Source organism: Crocuta crocuta, unplaced genomic scaffold (assembly GCF_008692635.1).
Source record: "Crocuta crocuta isolate KB4526 unplaced genomic scaffold, BGI_CrCroc_1.0 scaffold153, whole genome shotgun sequence".
NCBI lineage: Eukaryota > Metazoa > Chordata > Mammalia > Carnivora > Hyaenidae > Crocuta > Crocuta crocuta.
The window spans coordinates 3425533-3446614 of NW_027529525.1; the positions used below are offsets into that span (position 1 = coordinate 3425533).

General features: G+C 35.8%; 1 protein-coding gene across 1 annotated transcript in view; it reads left to right on the forward strand.

Annotated features, from left to right (window-relative positions):
• BAZ2B (bromodomain adjacent to zinc finger domain 2B) overlaps positions 1 to 21082 on the forward strand; it is a 384241-nt gene that overhangs the window by 231576 nt on the left and 131583 nt on the right. Inside the window, exon 6 of the mRNA XM_077761009.1 lies at positions 14878 to 15021. Coding sequence (XP_077617135.1) covers positions 14880 to 15021 — 142 coding nt within the window. The 5' untranslated portion in view covers positions 14878 to 14879. The remainder of the gene's footprint in view (positions 1 to 14877; positions 15022 to 21082) is intronic.

Consider the following 21082-nt stretch of genomic DNA (forward strand, 5'->3'; position numbering starts at 1 on the left):
TGTGGGGCTTGAACCCACAAACCATGAGATCATCACCTGAGCTAAAGTTGGATACTTAACTGACTGAGCCACCCAGTCACCCCCTAAACCAGGAATTTTTAAGACCACAGTTTTCATTCTGGTTCTTCTTATTTTGGACCTAAAACTTTTTTTTTTTAATTTTTAAAACATAATTTATTTTCTGTCACACTTATTTCTTTAAAGTGTTAAAAAACATACTGTTTACAACTTAACCTGTTCCTTAGTAATTCAGATTATAATAAAATGTCTTAAATAACAAGAGTGAGGTCAGACTTTTGTCTCTGACACTTAACACCTTTGTCTATGGCAGCTTACTTAATTTTTTCTATGCTTGTGGTTCCTTATCTGAAGATTACTATTGATGATGACAATAATACATTTGGAGTTCACGTCAAAGAGAAAATACTTATTAACATAGTGCCTGATGTAAAAACTGAGCCCTCAAGAAGTACTATGGTGATGGTGGAGTTATAGTAGGATTGTAAGTGGTGACAATACTGTCAGTAATAGTAGAGATGTACTTAATATATTGTCTCAAGTTTTTCCATTGTGATGTTCAATTTTAAGTTAACTTACATGTTATATAATCTTACTACTTCACTAGTTTTTTTTTCTTTGCTCTATTTCTTTTCAGTGTTTTTTTCAAATCTTGTATTTGTGGTGTTTTTGGTCCTTTATACAACTTTTGAACCTATTTCTTTTGAACAGTATGTTTTACAGTATATCAGTTACCAATTTTATTTTGCCTACAATAGAATTAAATAAATGATTTCACTAAAATTGTTTTACTGAAAATTTGGTGGATGTATTTTTAATTCCTTTCAGATTACTAAATATATAAACAAAAATTCAAAAGGGTAATAATAAGATCAGCATTTAAATATCTCGCTCATCCTATCTTTTTTCACTTCAAACTAGTTTTTCACTTACCCAGGTTTTATTAGAGTTTAATGATAAGAATGTCAAAGAAAACAGTAGTGACTATGAAGAACATCTCTATAATTTCCCCTCATGTTTTATATTTAGCTTATTCAGCCAAAACATATTGTGCACATTCTATGTATGAGGCTAAAGGGATAGATGGAGAAAGTTTGTAGAGTCCATGATTTTATGTTTTATCTTAAATGTAACTGCAATGTTACTGAAAAATTTAAGCAAGGAAGTGCCGTTATCTAATTTATATTTTTAACAAAGATTACTCTGTGAAGAATGGGTTTTACCAGGAAGGATTAGGGTATTGGGACAAGTTTGTTTCCAGGGGAAAACTGTTAGTGACATGGATCAGGGTGGTACTATGGAGATGGAAAAATGTAAATTCATTTAAGATTATGGTCAAAGTAGACTTGAGAAGACAAGGTGATAGACTCCATTAGGGTTTCAGGAGGATAGACGTGTACATGCTCATCCCCTGTATGGGAGATAAATTCCATGCTTTGCATACAGAGTTTCTCTCATGACTTGCCTCCTGCCTTCACGATACCATCGTCTAAATTTTTCCATCAGTTTGTTTGCATTCCCCCAGTCAGAATACTGCCAACTTTTATTTTAAAATTCTCTTTATCTCCTGGTTAATTTCTGTATTCTTTTTATAGTCTTTCTTTCTGCAGAGCCACAGACTCCCCTGAATAGATTTTGCTTAGTTTACATGCATTGTCTTAGCAGTGGGATCCCAGCACTGAGGTCATACTAATGATGGGCCAGACTAGTGTGAGTGAAGTTATGAAGGGTATGTAAAAACATGGAAACCCGTTGTAGACAATTTCATTGTAACAATCTTAGTTGAAAGTAAAGTATAAAATATGAGAGGCAAAATAGAGATGAGTGGTCAAAGGAGAGTTTTTGTTGTTTTTAAAGATGGAAGATAATGGAGAAGAATCCAGTAGAGTGAAGATATAGAAGAGAGGGAAAAGTCAATGGAGTAAAGTTCTTGAAAACCACAAAAAGGTGATAATAAGTTTAAGGGAATGAAGGAAGTCCACAAAGGATGAGTCGTTCAGTTTTAAATTTTCCAAGAGGAAGAAATTGTTTTATTACAGTGTTGAAAATCCATCACTTTGTTCCCCCTAACCTCGAAGAGGCAAGTTACTAAATATTAATGTCAGTAGAGCCAAGCATTCTATTCTACAGTTACCTTATTTTGCTCTTATTCTTTTTTTATTTCCTCTTTAAAACAAATAAAGATAGAAAAGAGAGAACTGAATATCCAGAGGGATATTGACAAGGAGATAGTAGTTAGATAATAAGATAGGTCACTTACAACTTCCCCAGGTGGGTGATTGACTCAGCCTGCCAGAAACAGGGTATTTGGGATGCTGAATTAGGAGGGTATCCTTCATACGAGAATGACATCTAATTTGAGGACATACTGTTCAATGGCTTGAAATTAGGATTTAAAGACCAAATAAGAGTGACAGTGCCTCCTAACTCCAATTGAGGACTCAGATTTTAAAGTCACAACAAATAGGATTGAACAGATGGCCATGTTGTTAAGAAGTGATATGAGGCATATCCTTCAAATCAGTGATTTGCAAACATTTTTTAAGGCAGTAGGATCCTTTTTCTCAAACAAAATTTCACATGGAATCTCAATATACAAAATAGATAAAACAGGACCTTTGACAGAAGCCAGAATACGGGTGAGAGTCATGACCTCTCCTTCCTCTCTGTGCCATCTTCCAAGGCACTTAAAGATAACTAAGACTCTGCAGAACATTTTAAAATACAATTTATTTAAATCAAAAGGAGACAAAAAGAGTTCACCTTTTTCTCTCACCCTGCTACCTCCAGTATCTGGTAATCAACAGTCTGTTCTCTGTATCTATGAGCTTGATTTTGTCTTACTTTTAGTTCTAAACACTTTTTTAAAGATTTTTACACATAAGAGAGATCTTATGGCATTTGTTTTTCTCTTTCTGACTTATTTCGCTTAGCATAATCCCCTCAAGTTCCATTCGTATTGTCACAAATAGCAAGATTTCACTCTTTCTTTCTGGCTGAATAATATTCGATTTTATATATNNNTCACAGTTTCTTTATCCATACATCAATTGGAGGCTGTTTACCCATCTTGGCTATTATAAATAATACTGCCGTGACCATAGGGGTGCATATTATCTTTTTGAGTTAATGTTTTCCTTTTCTTTTGATAAATACCCAGTAATGGAATTACTGGATCATGTGAACATTATATTTTTAATTTTTTGAGGAATCTCCATACTGTTTTCCATAATAATCACACCAATTTATACCCACACCAACTGTGCACAGGGTTCCTTTTTCTTCATACCCCTGCCAATACTTGTTATTTCTTATCTTTTTGATAATAGCCTTTTTAGTAAGTGTGAGGTACTATCTCTTTGTGGTTTTAATTTGCATCACCCTGATGATAAATGGTATTGAACATCTTTCATGTACTAACAGAGCCAGGTAATCAAGGGGTGTTCCCCCAGTGACAGCTACAAAACCCAGGCACCAGACATAAAAACCAAAATACCAGATGCATGTAGAGGTCCTCAGTAAGAGATGCTAGCACTCTGGAGTGTGACAAATGGTGAACTCCAAGATAGTATCCACCCTCAATGATCTCTGGAAAAGATTACAGTTAGCCCCTCAATATATTTTTAATTAGATGCTTCCTGCTCAGGTCAAATGCATGATGATTAGCTAACAGACTTCCCTCACAGAAAGATTAGTTTGTGGGTCTGTTGCTTCTTGCTCTGACCTGGGGATGGTAGCTGGTTAAGAACCTTTCTCTGCTTGTTACAGTCCTGTGGACCCATGAAGGCATGCCTCACTAGCCAGCAGAGCCAAGTGATGTACAGGTACCCCTTGAAAGCAGTCATAAAAATCAGTGTTCTAGATGTAGGATTATTATAGTCTGTGGGACCAGGAAGACAGTCTCCCTTGGCCTCCATAGCTTGGCAATCAAGAGGTGTTCCCTAGGCAGTGGCTCTCAAAATTGGGGTACTAGTTGTATGTAAAAGCTGTCTTCTGAAAGTCACTGATGGTCTGGAGCACAGCAAAAAGGAAAGTGTGAAGATGACATCTGCCAGCCTCCATCCCAGAGGAGCATTCCAGCAGACGCCTGGATGTATGTGTTAAAATTAGGTGCTGCTCTCTCATGCCGATGCTTTAATGTAAGTGGGTAAACCTTCACATTAGGTCTGGGCACCAATGGCTGCTTCTGAGCTGGATCCTGGGGTGGCTGAATCTGGGCATGAGTCCTTTAAAAGCAGTTTCTCAGATCACTACAGTCTTATAGGTCTTGGGTGCAAGCCTTGTTGTTTTTCAAAGTTCATTGTCTTGGGAGCTCATCTTTCAAGTGTGTGTGTCATAAAAGTTGGGATGCCCAATGTGGGGCTTGAACCCTTTGCTCCTCAGGAGAACTTCCTGGATTTTGGGTTCTTTCCTGGTAATGGGTCTCTATGCCGGGAGTGGGATTTTATAGCAAGACTGTCCCAGTCTCTTAGCTGCTTTAATGTGGTTTTCTTGTTCACCTGATATCTAGTTATTACGTAGCCAGACTTTAGGTTTTTGTTTGTTTGTTTTTAAAGGAAATTGTTTCATAGGTAGCTGTAGACTCAGTATGTCTGTGGGAGGAGGTGGATTAAAGATCCTTGTGCACCACTGTCTTGAACTGGAACTCACTTGAACATATTGAAAGGTAATTTTGAGTAATACCAAATCTTTAGAAATCTTTTCTCTTTTTTAAAAATCAATTTAATTGTCATTACTACTAGCACATGGTACAAAATTTTCAGGTGGTAGAAAAGATATATGGTGAAAAATAATTCATCTATCCTAGATGCCAATTCTTTAGTCCCTTTACCTAAGAGTAAATACTTACAAGTTTCTTACATATTTTTCTAGAAGTATTCTGAGCATACAAAGAATATATACCTTTTTTTCTTCATCTCATGTGAGATCATTCTATTTCTATTCCTCCTCAGTTTACTTTTTTCATTTAATTAGATTATCTAGTATAGATCTACCTCATTCTTTTATAATAGCTGCATAGTATTCTATCAAAAGGATGTCCCATAATTTAACAATTCCTAACTGATGGAATATTTTGTTCTTAAAGGTCATTTACAATTAATATGTGAGAATATACTTCTTGAATAAACCTAAGAGTTTGAACAGGAGAGTGATAATACAGAAAGATGAACCTAATACTAGAATTACCAGAACAAAAGTATTTTTGCGTGATACTCACAAACTGTGAACATAATTTTATTCTTTCAGAAGCTTTTTTTTTTCTTTTGCTATTTTAACTCTGCTTCTTCCCCACTGAAAAGGAGTTTTTATTCTACTTAATCAGACCTGTACTACTTAACATCTTTTTCTTCAACTTCTGAGTGTACGTGGATACACTTCTGTTTGTTACCCTGCTTTATTTTTCTCAATCTCTTTTTCAGCAGCCTCAGTTACTCTCCAGAAATATCTTAGAAATTCTAGTTAGTTTAGTTGTATTTCCTAGTTAAGCAAAGAAGTTCTTTTGTTTATACTTTGGGACCCCTTGCATTTGTAGATGAAATGAACAACCAGCTAGACCCTGCCTCTCTTTTTATCCTTCTAACTTTTGTATCCTTGTTAGAAATTTCTTTTAAAGTTTTTTAAAGTTTATTTATTTTTGAAGGAGTGAGGGGGAGGGGCAGAAAGAGAGAGGGAGACACAGAATCCAAAACAGGATCGAGGCTCTGAGCTGTCAGCACAGAGCCCAATACAGAACTCCTCTGAGCTGAAGTCAGATGCTTAACCAACTGAGCTACCTAGGCACCCCAGAAATTTCTAATCCTGGCCAGTGTTCAAATTCATATACTCTACCTATAGTTTAGCTGATCCATACATGTTAAATTTTATTCAAATCTTCTACAATATTCTTTTTTTTTTTTTAATTTATTTCTGAGAGAGAGAGAGAGACACAGAATGAACAGGGGAGGGTCAGAGAGAGAGAGAGATACAGAATTTGAAACAGGCTTCAGGCTCTGAGCTGTCAGCACAGAGCCCAACGTGGGGCTCGAACTCAAAACTGAGAGACCATGACCTGAGCCAAATTTTGTCGCTTAACCGACTGAGCCACCCAGGCACCCCTACAATATTATTTTATATCTTTGCATAACCTCTTCCTCATAGATGTTTCCTTGCAACGGAGCACTTAATTCTTTGAATGGAAAAGGATACTCTGATTAGATATTTATTGACCAGTATGAAAATCATTGCTTTAATCTTGCATAATTTTCTTATCAAGTCTCTTGAGGTATAAATAAGATGAGTAAATCTTTGTAAGATTTACCAAAAATATATAATTTAGCATAACACTTGGAGATAGAACCAAGACCAATGAAAAGGAAGATAAGGAAAAAGTGAAATTAAATTGTTAAATATTTTAATGCAGTGTGAATATTTTTATTATTATTTTTTTTTTACTGTCAATTTGATAAAACTGTGATAGGGACTTGAGGGGTAGTTTAATTCAAACCTGTCCTTTTGCAGATAAGGAAACTAGTCTTCAGGGTGTCTAGGACTTGCTCCAGATCACTGGCTGTGACATAGGGTACATGATTGCTAGGCCACTTTTGTTTGAGGATATAACTGTTTACCTGTTTATAGTGGTAGTTAAAATGTGTAAAGCAGCAAAGGAAATTGATTCACTTTATATATTCATTTTTAAACCACAGTATACATACTTAATGACTCTAAAGAACTATGTCTTTAAGTGTAGGTAAATTAAAGTTTAGTAAATAGAATGATTTTCCTTCAAACGTATTATGTTTGGAGAATATTTGTTTGATGTCTAATAAGGTGTTTCTGCCTCATCTCCTATTTCACAAAATCCCTTACGAAAGAATGTTTGTGTCTTCTTGGCTTTTGTTTTTGGTTTGCTATTTAATATCTTGAAATATTATTTGTCTAAGTGTTCAGTTACCTGGATGTTATATAAAGGAATAGTTATAGGGGCTCCCAGGTGGCTTAGTTGGTTGAGTGTCTGACTCTTTATTTTGGCTCAGGTCATGACCTCACAGTCTTGAGATCGAGCCCCCTGTCAGCCTCTTGCTGAGCTTGGAGCCTGCTTAGGATTCTGTCTCCCTCGGCCTCTCCCCTACTTGTGCATGTGCTCTCTCTCTCTTTCTCTCTCTCTCTCTCTTTCAAAAACAAATAATAAGAGAGTTCTATAAAATCCTTTGCCAAAACTTTTAGAAAATAATGGACCTGCAAATCTACAGTTAGTGATACCACTAAACCAAAAGAAGCAGAATAGTGACCTCTTCCTGATATTTTTGATGACTGTGTTTCACTTTAGTTCATAATGCAACGAGAAGCAAAATTTCACCAAATCTGCTTATGTGTTTTGAATTCTCACAGAGAACTTTTGGTGGTGTTGGCAACAATTAAGGCAGAACACCTTTCAGGAGGAAGACCTATGTCTGTTTTTATGTTTACTTTCTGAATATTCAGCCTATTCTATCCTTCTGCTTTCAGTACTAAAGAATCGAACAAAAGGCAGCTGATCACGTTTGCATTTCTTTGCCAACATGTCTTGCCCTTCCCTATTAGCACCTGTTCAGGTTTACACCTAGCAGCTGTCAGTGTTCATAAACTCTGATTACACAAAAGGGAAGTTTGATATGCCTGAATTTGAACAGTATTATCATTAACAAGTGATCGTTGAATCTTTCTGAAGTATTGAAAATCAGCAGTCAGGGAAGAAGTTGTTTGCAGTAATTCTGATTTTTGTCTGTTCTCAGAATTGCTATTGGTAATTGTCACTTTTTTTAAAGTTTATTTTGAGAGAGAAGGAGAAGGGGGGAGGGGCAGAGAGAGAGAGAGAGGGCAAGAGAATCCAAAGCAGGCTCTGTGGAATCAACATGGAGTCTGATGAGGACTCCATCTCACAGCCGTGAGATAGTGACCCAAGCTGAACTCGAGAGTCGGATATTTAACTGCCTGAGCCACCCAGGCACCCTGGTAAATATCATCTTAATAAAATATAGTAAATTCATGTTATCTAGAATGAGCAAATATTCTGATATGTGTTTGTTACATATTCTACATTGTTAATTTTAAACAATTAGGACAAAATGTAAAATACAGACCAGAGTCAGACACAAAAGTTAGTTGAAGATAATGTTTAAATCAGCTTGAATCATGTTATAACAATAACAATTACATAGAATTACTACTTCGCAGAAAGTTTTAGTTAATTGAATTCCAAGTTATACAAGTTTTGATACTTTAGATCAGGATTTCTGAGCCTTAGTGCTGCTAACATTTTGAGCCGGCTAATTCTCTGTGTGGGGGATGTCCTGTTCATTGTAGGAGTTGAGCGGTATCCCTAGACTCGGTCTCTGCAGAGTCAGTAGCATCTTCTCAGATGTGGCCATCAAATATGTCTCCAGACTTTGCCAAATGTTTCCTAGTGGCCAAAGTGGACATTATAAAGTCACCTCTGATTGAGAGCTAGTGCTTTAGATTATGGGAAAGATCTGTAATGAATCAAATCTTTTATAATCCCTTCATCATCATCTGCATATTTTTCTTCTGTTGTTCACATCAACAAATGTATTTTTTACCGTAGTGTTTTATGTTGATTTTCAGTTGTAGTAATCTTTACCTTACCTTGGTTATTAGCTTTATAAATCAAAGAATTCTGAAGTTATACATTAAAAAGTATATTCTTAAGTGGCCTTAAGCTAGAAGATGCACCTACTAATTGATATTCTTCCACAGCTTAGTGTTTGTGATGGGGGAGTCATGTTATTATATAGTCCCTTCATTTTTATCTTATGGTATTTGGGCTGTTTTGGGTCACAGAGAGTCAGTTTGTTGGTAGTGGTTTGGACCTGACGTGAAGGTGGTATTCTTAACACGTAGGGTCAGAATGACAAGCTATTAAGGGGCGCCTGGGTGGCTCAGTGGGTTAAGAGTTTGACTTCAGCTCAGGTCATGATCTCACGGTTCGTGGGTTCCAGCCCCGCATCAGGCTCTGTGCTGACAGCTCAGAGCCTGGAGCCTGCTTCAGATTCTGTGTCTCCCTTTCTCTCTCTGCTCCGTCCCCACTTGCACTCCGTGTCTCAAAAATAAATAAACTATAAAAATAAATAAATTAATTAATTAAAAAGAATGACATCCTATTATAGGAGTGCCAGTACAGGATCTGGATGTTCTAGCCCTAACAGAAATCTGAATATAGATGCTTCTTGGATGCCTGACCCATTTTTATTTTAATGAATATATTTTTCTTTTATTTAAATTTAAAAAAATGTTTATTTATAGAGAGAGTGAGCAAACGTGAGTGGGGGAAGGGGCAAAGGGAGAGAGAGAATGAGAGAGAGAGAGAGAGAGAATATCTTAAGCAGGTTCCTTGCCAAGCATGGAGCCTGAGGCAAGGCTCGATCCTAGGACCCTGGGATCATGACCCAAGCCAAAATCAAGAGTCACTCAACCAAGTGAGCCACCTCTGCATACATTTTTCTTAAATGATCTGAAGAGATGGGTTTTTACTATTTTATTTAATATGCTTGAATAATGAATAACAATTTAATGTAATCATAGATAATTATATTTTTTCAACTGAAAATTAATGTATCCCCATTTTCACATATATTGTATTCCAGTTTATTTGGAAAGTTTTACGGCAAAACTCCTCACCATTCATACTTATACAATTGCAAGGCATTTATTTTTAATTCGTAACACAAAATTTATCTGGCTAAAAAAATGTACTAATATGCTAAACATACATATAACCTATAAATAGATATGACCGAAACATTTACTTGAAATGAATAATCGAAAATACCTTAAGGTTTCATTTATTGCCACATATACACACGGGTAATTATATACACAGGCATTCACTTTTTTTGTTTGTGCTTGAAACTATTTTTTTTATTATTTTTAAAATTTACATTCAAGTTAGTTAGCATATCTTGCAACAATGATTTCAAGAGTAGATTCCTTAATGCCCCTCACCATGTAGCCCATCCCCCCTTGCAAACCTCTCCAGTAACCCTCTGTTCTCCATATTTAAGAGTCTCTTATGTTTTTGTCCCCCTCCCTGTTTTTATATTATTTTTGCTTCTCTTCCCTTATGTTCATCTGTTTTGTATCTTAAAGTCTTCATATGGGTGATGTCGCATGATATTTGTCTTTCTCTGACTAATTTCGCTTAGCATGAAAACCTCTAGTTCCATCCATGTAGTTGCAAATGGTAAGATTTCATTCTTTTTGATTGCTGAGTAATACTCCAGTGTGTGTGTGTGTGTGTGTACACACACACACACCACATCTTCTTTATCCATTCATCCATCGGTGGACATTTGGGCTCTTTTCATACTTTGGCTATTGTTGATAGTGCAGCTATAAACATTGGGGTGCGTGTTTATTAAAAACAATAGCTAATAATTATTAAGTGGTGGGTATTCAGCCCTTTGCATTCCTTATCTCATTTAATCCTCCTAATTATATCATCATCATATTACTCATGAGGAAATCGAAAGTTCGCTGAAGTTACATACTTGGTACGAGGTCACAGCTGATAAGCTCCAGATACTGTTTGAACCTATATAGTGTTTGTTATCAAGTGTCTTGTTGATATCATATTATAATCACAATATAATCTGTATCTTCATTTCTTCAAGGTTTAGATTTATATTCCTCAACCCCAACTAATGTGCATTTTTTTGGCATGCCTACTATGTGCCACACTGGGTTTTTTTTGTTTTTCTTTACTTTTCATTTAGAAATAATCTTAGACTTAAAAACAGTTAAAAAACAAATACAGAGCATTCATATATATTTTTTGCCCACATATATATTTTCCCCCTAATTTTCATAATTTAGATGACCATAGTACAGTTATCAAAATTATAAAAATCAGAAAAGTAACACTGGTAAAACACTATTAATTAAACTGTAGACTTTGTATGAATTTCACTAGTTTTTCCATTAATGTGTTTTTTCTGTTCCAAATTTCAGCCTAGGATTCAATATCACATTTAGTTGTATCTGCTTATAGTCTTTAACATATGGCAGTTCTTCAGCCTTTCCTTTACTTTCATGACCTGGACACTTGGTGAACTCTAGTCAGTTATTTTACATACAGTCTTTCAGTTTGGTTTGTCTGATATTTTCTCATGATTCAACTGAGGTTATGTGTCATCAGGAAAAATGCCACAGAGGGATATGTACTTCAAGGGCATCAGAGGGTACATAATGTTTTATTACAGGTTGTATAGTTTCTCCATTGTGAAGTTAATTTTTTGCCCCCTGTAATTAGTAAAAACCTTGGAGAAGATACTTGGAGACTATGCCAATATCTTGTTTCTCCTCAGACTTTCTCCTACTGCTTTTAGTATCCCTCTGTACACATGTATTATAAGGCTTCTTCTCTGAATAGTTCTAAAGACCCATAACTACCAGTTGTAGTTCCACTCTTTCTTATTGCCAGGTTTAAATTTTATTTTTAAACTATGTTATAATGAAGAACCTACTAGTGGTGCGCGTGGGTGGCTCAGTCAGTTAAGCGTCCGACTTTGGCTCAGGTCATGATTTCACAGTCCGTGGGTTTGAGCCCCATATCATCAGCTGTCAGCACAGAGCCCAGAGCCTGTTTCAGATTCTGTGTCTCCCTCTCTCTCTCTGCCTCTCCTCTGCTCATGCTCTGTCTCTCTCTCAAAAGTAAAAATAAAACATTAAAAAGAAACTACTAGTATTTTTTCTACTGAATAGATTCTCAAAAATAGATTGTAAGATTCAACTAAATGTATATTTTTAATTTTAATAAATATTTCCGGGAAAAATAATCTCCAATAAGCAGTATATAGAGACTGCTTGTTTTGCTTTCTTGATTTTACTTGCTTTAATCCTGAATCAAGTTATAGGAACAGAAAGAAATATACCTAGAGCTTGTAATTTATTATCCTAAAAGATGTAATGACAATTATGTATTGAATTATTTTATCCCAGATACTCAGCTAAAGTGCTTATCTATGTTATATCACTAAATTATTTTTGCTGTGTAGTATAAAAGCAAATAAAAAAACTTTCCATTTTTTAAAAAATAATGCATTGAGACAATGAGGTTACCAGCTATAATTTTTTTAATAGCCTTTTTCTGTAATCTCTAGGTAAAGGATTCATATTTTTTGCATTTAGTAAAATGAGACTTGTTGGTGAAAATAATTTGTGGAGAAAGATGGCATTAGGGCCTTGGCTCAGAGCAGCCTCATGTCTCAAAGCTCGTTGGTGACTGCTTGATGACTCAAAACCTGCCCTATAAACATTAGTTTCATGTAACCATCAGTACCAACTACACCTTTCCATGATGAATGCTGAAAAAAGGAAAAAGTTCTTTAAGAATATGGACATACTCATTATGGCATTGTCGTCTGTAAGGTGATTAACAGCAGAACCACAATATGAACAGAAGTTTTTGAATTGTGTATGATTGGAAAACTTGTTGAGCTGGTTACTAATGATGTGGTATTGTTAACCAGAGACAACCTTTACCATCTGTATCGATCTTATGAGAAAAATCATCTAGATACCATATGGATTAAATCAACATTTAAATATTAACCCTGCATTAGTTTAATTGGTCAGTGTTTTAAAATCACACATTTTCTTATAAAATATAAAATAATTATTTGAATTGCCTATAAAATTCCATACAGAAATCTTATTTATGGTTAGATTATTTCCATGGTGGAAGTTTGTTTGTGGTTGATTATGAGTTCAGTTATAAGTGAGCAGTATCTGGGGCGCCTGGGTGGCTTAGTCGGTTAAGTGTCCGACTTTCGCTTAGGTCATGATCTCGCGGTTCGTGGGTTCGAGCCCCGCATCGGGCTCTGTGCTGACTGCCAGCTCAGAGCCTGGAACCTGTTTCAGTCTGTGACTCCCTCTCTCTCTGACCCTCCCCTGCTCACGCTGTCATTCTCTCTCTCCTAGAAATAAATAAAACATTTAAAAAAAAAAATGAGCAGTATCTTTTTTTTTGTTTCTTCATATAAATTGCATACTTATGAAAGTAGTTGTGAAGGTCATGATTTTCTTGGTTCCTTGTAGTATCACTGTATGCAGAGGGTATTAAAATAACCATAATTTATTCTATACTTTAAAAAAAAATTATTAGGATATAATTCACATATAACATTTGATACTAGTTTCACATATACAACATAGTGATTTGATATGTGTATGTATTGTAAAAGAATAATCACGATAAGCCTACTTAACATTCATCACCACACAGTTACAAATTTTTTTGTGATGAGAACTTTCAAGATCTACTTTCTTAGCAACTTTCAAATAAACAATACAGGGGCACCTGAGTGGCTCAGTTGGTTAAGCGTCGGACTTCGGCTCAGGTCATGATCTCACGGTTTGTGGGTTCGAGCCCTCTGTCGGGGTCTGTGCTGACAGTCAGCTCAGAGCCTGGAGCCTGTCTTCAGATTCTGTGTCTCCCTCTCTCTCTAACTCTCCCCTGCTCACGCTGTGTCTCTTTCTCTCTCTCAGAAATAAATAAAACATTTAAAAAAAAACCCAAATAAACAATACAATATTACTACCAGCCGTCACTATGCTGTACATTATATCCCATGATGTACTTATTTTAACTGGAAGTTTGTACCTTTTTCCCCTTCCACCCATTCCTACTCTAAATTTTTAACATTAGCATAAATGGTTACAATAAGCCAATGTAAGATTACACCTGAAATAGCTAAGCAAATAAATATAAATACATGTAAGTGGCTCAGTCATTATAAATGGGTCATATTAAAGCCATTTTAACCATAGTTCATACTTGACATGATTAGAAACTCTAAAATGTATTTGTCTTTTTGGTGGGGGAGGAATGCCTGCTGTGTTGGGGATTACCAGGTAAGATTCTTGGATGCTTAAGACTTACAAGACTTGGCAAGATTACAGCCCATTCAAATGTGGTGTTATTTTAGGGGCACTTGGGTGGCTTAGTTGGTTGAGCATCTGACTCTTGGTTTCGTCTTAAGTCATGATCCCAAGGTCGTGGGATCAAGTCCCATGTCAGGCTCCACGCTGAGTGTGGAAACTCGGGATTCTCTCTCTCTATCTCTCTGTCTCTCTCTCTCTCTCTCTGTCTCTTTCTCTCTCCCTCTGCTTTTCTCACCCACTCACACGTGCTCATTGTCTCCCTCTAAACTAAAATGAAAAAAAAAAAACACACAAAAAACTAATCTGGTATTATTTTCTTGATTTGTTAAGATAATATGGGCATTATGTTGTAAGTGCATAGATGATGAGGTGATTTAGGAAGAATATGAAGTTAATATGTTAATTTTTCTAAGTTTGTGGCAACACATTTGTATGAAGATATATTCAAACCATTATTATTTTCTTTTGATATAAGGAAACTCTGCAAGTCTATTAAAAGTGGATTTGGTATACTTAACATTAAACTTATTTCATAAATTGGTGTTTAATTTTTTTAATGTTTTATTTATTTCTGAGAGAGAGAGAGAGACAGCGTGAGAAGGGGAGGGTCAGAGAGAGAGGGAGACACAGAAACTGAAGCAGGCTCCAGGCTCTGAGCTGGCTGTCAGCACAGAGCCCGACATGGGGCTCAAACCCACGAACCGTGAGGTCATGACCTGAGCCAAAGTTGGCCGCTTAACCTACTGAGCCACCAAGGCCCACCATAAATTATACTTATTTTGTTTTTATTCCATATTTTATCTTTCTGAAGAACATGTAGTTTGAAATTCTTTCATAATTTAAAAAATATGCTAAATGTGTTTTTCTTATTTAAATATGTTTACTTCTTTGAATAATTCCACTATTGAACACTGAGAATTAATGGTTTTCTCCCTTTCACAGATATGGAGTCTGGAGAACGGTTACCATCCTCAACAGCCTCCTCTACTACACCTTCATCTTCAATACCTTCTGTGGCTTCATCAGTTTCAAAAGGCAGCCTTTCCACGGGAGCTGCTTCACTGAGCTCTACAATCAACCCATGTGGTGAATACCCTTTATTAACTCAGTTTTAGAATACCTTCCCTTTACTAATTTGCATTCATAGAGTTTTATTGAACTCTGAATAAAATGTTTTCATTATTTCTGTTGAACTGTTGAACAATAACTAGGTTTCTGATTTTCCTGGATTTTGCCAGCACACTGAGGTGTCACACTGGATCTTTCATGCTTTTCATGCTTATGAGAAGCTCTCTTCACCTTGATGTCTTAATTTGACCATTTCAACTAATAAATGAGTACATGCAAAATATTTTAAAACAATAGGCCCATGAAGAAGTGAAAGAAATACAAAGGAGTCCTAGGTGGTAAGATTAGGTACCAAGGCCATGGACTTTTTGTTCTAAATTTGCTTCTGGTATTTGAAATATCCTTCACCAAACTCCAACTACCCCCGTTCACCATGTGTACTAAAGGAGATCATGTACTCAATGGAAAATGTTTTAAAATTAACAGCATGACAAATTTCTCATAAACATGAACAAAGTTCAGATTGCTAAAAGATAATAAAAAATTTGATTTCAGAAGTGAAAATACCATACATTTTGATTAGTTTTGTAGAAGGTGTTTTTAATTACTGACTGAAATCACTGTTTGTCCAAGCATGTTTGGTAACATACCTCCTTTTTTAAAAAAAACAAAAATACCTAAATATGATTAACTCATTCCTTTATCACAAGGAAGATTTTAACCTTAAATATGTTTTATCATATAGATTATTTCATATGTTTATAAGCCAAAGAACTAAATGATATCTTAGTTTTTCAAAATTAAGATTTATAATTTTAGATAAATGAAATGTATAAATATGGAATGTTTGCTAATAAATACCTTAGCAAATTGTCAAATATACATTTATTCAATCATTTTGATTTATCTTGATCAATGGAATGATAAGAAGGATGTCATTTTGTCATTGATTTATCAGAACAATTTTCTAGAATTTTCTTAGGGATTACAAAATAAGTAAAAAAGTCTTTTATTAAAATAAATAAATAAATGAAATCCCTATCCTCCTGCATCCTGTACAGTCTTGGCTGAGTCAGTTCACAACCTCATGCACACTTCCTTTATATATAAAATGATGAATACCTTTGACGGTATGCTGTATTCAAAAATAGTGATGCTGTGATTGGCATTTTATCTTAAGTTAGTTTGTCTAAATGATTGCACAAAATTGTACCTTTGTAATTATTATTTCCTGCGCCTTATAATTCTTATTTCCTTTGTTGTCGGCTCACTTCAGCGTATGTTCCAATCTGCTTGTCTAACTTTGTATTTACTTCTGAATTAGTCTTTATATAGTATTCCTAGAGAAATTTTTTTTTATATATGTTGAAGGTTTAAATAGCATTCCTGAGACAAATCTATGAGTTTTCTGGACACTTTGCTGTTACCAGTTTCTCACTTTGTTTTCTGAATTAGTGATACTTGAATTGCTTACAACTTTGGGTACTTATAACATGTTGGGCACTATTTTTTGTTAGTGATAGTTGAGAGTTGCAAAAGGGATGGGGTATGTCAATTTGCTGAGTAACATCAGAAATTCCCTCGTCTAGAAAAGAATTTATTTTTTATATTTATTTGCCAATGTGAAAGTTAATAGATTTTTCTATGTTGAGTTGCTTATGAAGGCATATTTTATTTCTATATTTATTCAGAAATATAAGGTTTATTAACACATTATACTTTCAGGATATACAGCATGAGGTTTTTTTTTTTTTCCACTTTCTACATCAGAAATTTCCTTGTCTAGAAAAGAATTCATATTTGTCATTTATTTACCAACTTGAAAGTTGTAGAGTTTTTATGTGGAGTTGCTTATGTTGAACGAAAGCATATTTTATTTCTATGTTTATTGAGACATATATCAGTTATTAACATATCAGACTTTCATTATGTACAGCATGAGTTTTTTCACTTTCTAAGAAAAGCCTTTTTTGTTTTTAGCTTTCACAGTGTTGTGGTTTATGTTTAAAGTAAAGCCTAATATTAACTTCCAACTCATGGAAGAGTTATGTAAGAGAATGCTCAGTTGTCCTGCTTAGCTCTTTTTATCATATTTTCCTGTCTTATATGATTCATTGTTTTTGGCCCATTCATTCTGATAATTCTCTTCATTTATAACAAGATCATAGAATGTTAATTAGCCTAGACTCTTTGTCGTAAACAATTTGTATCCCCTCAATTTATTTGATGTATAGACAACAAAACCATTTTCATCTTTAAAATGTCAAAACCTCACCAGTTCTTTTATAGCTCCTTTGAGGACATTCTGTTGGTTTAAACAGTCATTTTAATTGGCCTTTCTCCGTCATCTTCATTAATGGCATGTCTACAGGAGTTCCTCTGAGTTACAAAGGATGCAGTTCAAACCTGCTTTCAAACTTTGAGGATCAACTAATTTTTTTTAGTGAATACTTTGTCAAGGTTTGGAACTATACCTACCTCCAAGTTAGTTTGTCACTATTGTGGATTCTGGCAGAAGACATGAGACTCCTGGGTCAGAAATTTTATTTCTGTCACAGCAAATAGCATGAATGTCATGTTGGCATTGGCTCCCCTTGCCTCCCAAGTCCTATAGAGGCAACACGGTGGTCCAGTTGAATCTTATAAATCTTCTAAGTGGGTTTGTGTCGCAGCTGAGGAATACCAAACTTGGGCAATCCATTGCTTTTGTATTAAATGAAAGCAAACCTACTCTGTCTTGAAGATGCTGCTTCATCCTTCAGGGTTGCTCCCTGTAAATGCAGTCCTGAGAAATGGTCTGCTTACAAAGTGGTCAAGACTTTGCATTCTTGGCATACCCAGCAATACTATGCAGAAACCCGGGAGGATTGCCTCTCACAACACACCTTTAATTTTTTTTTTAATTTTTTTAATGTTTTATTTATTTCTAGGAGAGAGAGAGAGAGACAGTGTGAGCAGGGGAGGGTCAGAGAGAGAGGGAGTCACAGACTGAAGCAGGCTCCAGGCTCTGAGCTGGCAGTCAGCACAGAGCCGGACGCGGGGCTTGAACCCATGAACCGCGAGATCATGACCTAAGCGAAAGTTGGACGCTTAACCGACTAAGCCACCCAGGCGCCCCTACACCTTTAATTTTTATACAGTAACTATGATAGAAAACAACATTGCAATAATGAGTGATTAATCTAAGGGTATCTGCATATGGGTTTTGTTGGTTATATCAGAAGAGTAATGTTTCTTTTCCCTTTAAGTTATATTTTTTATTTTTTTATTATTATTTTTAAAAGTTTATTTATTTATTTATTTAGAGCGAGAACATGCACATGAGCCAGGAAGGAGCAGACAAAGAGGTAGAGAGAGAGAAACCCGAAGCAGGCACCATGCTGTCAGCACAGAGCCCAACATGGGGCTCGAACCCACAAACTGTGAGATCATGACCTGAGCCAAAACCAAGAGTCGGAGGCTCAACCCACTGAGCCATCCAGATGCCCCTAAGTTACATTTTTTAAAAAAAATAACATGACTATTTCTAGAAAATAATTTGAGACAGCTTTCAATAAATGTATTGGCCCAATAAACAAACACAAAATAACTAAAAATATCAAAAGATAGGCTCTAAAAGGTAAAAAGGTGCTAGCTGAAGAAAGCCACTGATCTTGGGACCAAAAAAACTTACGAAACTAGCTGCTAAGGATAAAGGAATACATAATGTGTTACATGACTCCTACATCACTGTTAGTAAGTAGATCAGTTCTTCAGAAGCAAAATAAGCTGTTTTTTTCTGGCCCTGAGTGATATGTGGAATATGTCACCAGAACCATTGTATAAAAAGCCAAATGATACATAATATCCCACATACCAATTTCATAGATATTCAGATTATTCCACATATTGACTCTGAGTAAAAGCTAAGAGAAAGTAGTTTCACAATTAAACTTTTATCAAATTTGTTTGAGATTTGCGATCATTGACCTAAGACAAAAATAAAACTTTGAGAAATTTCAGTAATAGTTAAGCTGTGTTATAGACCAGTAGTTTTCAACCTATTTTTAAGGGTAGAACCTTTAAACAAAAGCTTATAAAAACATTGAATATATAAAACAAATAAACGGTTTAAAAATTCTCTGGCTTAAGCCAAAGTATGCCTACTTTTCTTTTAGAAATTAAAGACTGGTTTATCTGTTTGTCTTAGTTGCAGGTCACCTCCCTCTACAGAAGTGTACCAAATCATAATATATTGAGGAAATTGCAAGTTGACCAGTAAATACCTCAACTTAGGGTATATGTCAGTTATGACAGTGCTTAACTATGAATGGGAAAACATGGAACTTAAACATGCAAGCCCACAGAAAGGCAGTTCTGGAGTGGGTAATGCCATCACAGACCTGGCCTTCTAATTTTATATTCTGTCTTCTATAGTATGGGACTTTCATGCTCACATGTATATCCTATGACTGTAAGAGAGCTGATCCATATACAGCCCTATTTTCTAGGAAGGAAGAAGATGGGGTAAGGGTGAAGCAAAAGTTGCATGCTAGCTTACTTTGACTTCTATTAAAGAGTTTCCCAGAAACCCCATCAGAGATCTCCACTTATATCTCTTTCATCTGAATCATAATCTGAGCTTCCAGAAGGTCAGGAAAACAAGTTTTGAGATGAGCATATTGCTGTCCTGAAGAAAATAGAGGTTACTAGTAAGGAATAGGCAATATCTACTATGGCTAAATGGAACCAGAGGGACAGGAGGTCAAGCTGGGGAGTAAGCTACTGTCCGATCATTTAGAACTTCATTTGCAATGCTTAGGAATTTAGGCAGAGTAATGTATTGAATCAAAGCAGGATTTTGCAATTGAAATATCTTGAAATTGAATCTTGGCTTGTTGACTTTTTAACTATGTGAATTTGGGTAATTAACTTACCCTTTTATTTTTTTTAATTAGAGAGAGAGAACACCTAAGAGGGGGGAGAGAGGCAGAGAGAGGGAGAATGGGATTATCAGGCAGGTTCCACGCTCAGCAAGAGGGAGCCCAATGTCAGGCTTGATCCCATGACCCTGAACTCATAACCCAAGTTGAAATGAAGAGTCAGATACTCATCCAACTGAGCAACCCAGGCTCCCCATTTACCCCTTTCTGAGCTTTAGTTGCTTCATCTATAGAATAGATATAACACCACCCATTTTGCAGCCCATTTAAGGATAAATGGGATAATACCTGACAGTCAGTAGGTGTCTAGTAAATTATACCCATTATTTTTATCCATACTTCATCCAAGTAGAAGTGTTTTATGATTACACAGAACTTTGAAAATGAAAGATTTGGCTTCACGTGAACATCAGTTTGTAATGGGAATAAGACTAAAGGCAAAGAAGACTTTTAGGAGTTACGTATATTTATCTGTATGAGAAATTTATGGGCTAAAATTAAGGAGTTATTGGAGATGGAGAAAGAAGGTTGCAGAGATATTTAGGGAGTAGACTCTCATGGGATATAATGACTATTCAAATTTGGCAAGACAATGTTTAGAGAGAGAGAGAAGCCCTGACATGACTTAAGTAACTGGGTCAGGAGTGAAGTAATGAGAAATGTGGAGGAGGAATAAGTTTTAAAGCAGAAAAGGCTCAGTTATCTTTTTGCATGTCTCACTTAATGGAATATACATCCATACTCCTGTTGGTGGACATTTGATTTTTTTTTTAATGTCTTTATTTTGAGAGACAGAGAGCGAGCAGGGGAGGGGCAGAGAGAGAGGGAGACACAGCATCTGAAGCAGGTTCCGGCTCTGAGACGTCAACACAGAGCCCGATGCATGGCTTGAACTCACGGAATGTGAGATCATGACCTTAGCCAAAATTGGATGCTTAACTGACTGAGCCACCCAGGCGCCCCATTGTAGACATTTGAGTTGTTTCCAACTTTTGCTGACTACAATGTTAGGACCATTACACAAGGATCCCAGGGTATGTAAGCATACATTTCTGAAAATGTCTTCCAACTTTACCAGTAGTACTAATTTCTTTTCCCAACAACTGCATGTTAGAATTCCTGAGGTTTGTCATCCATGCCAACACTTCCCATTGTCA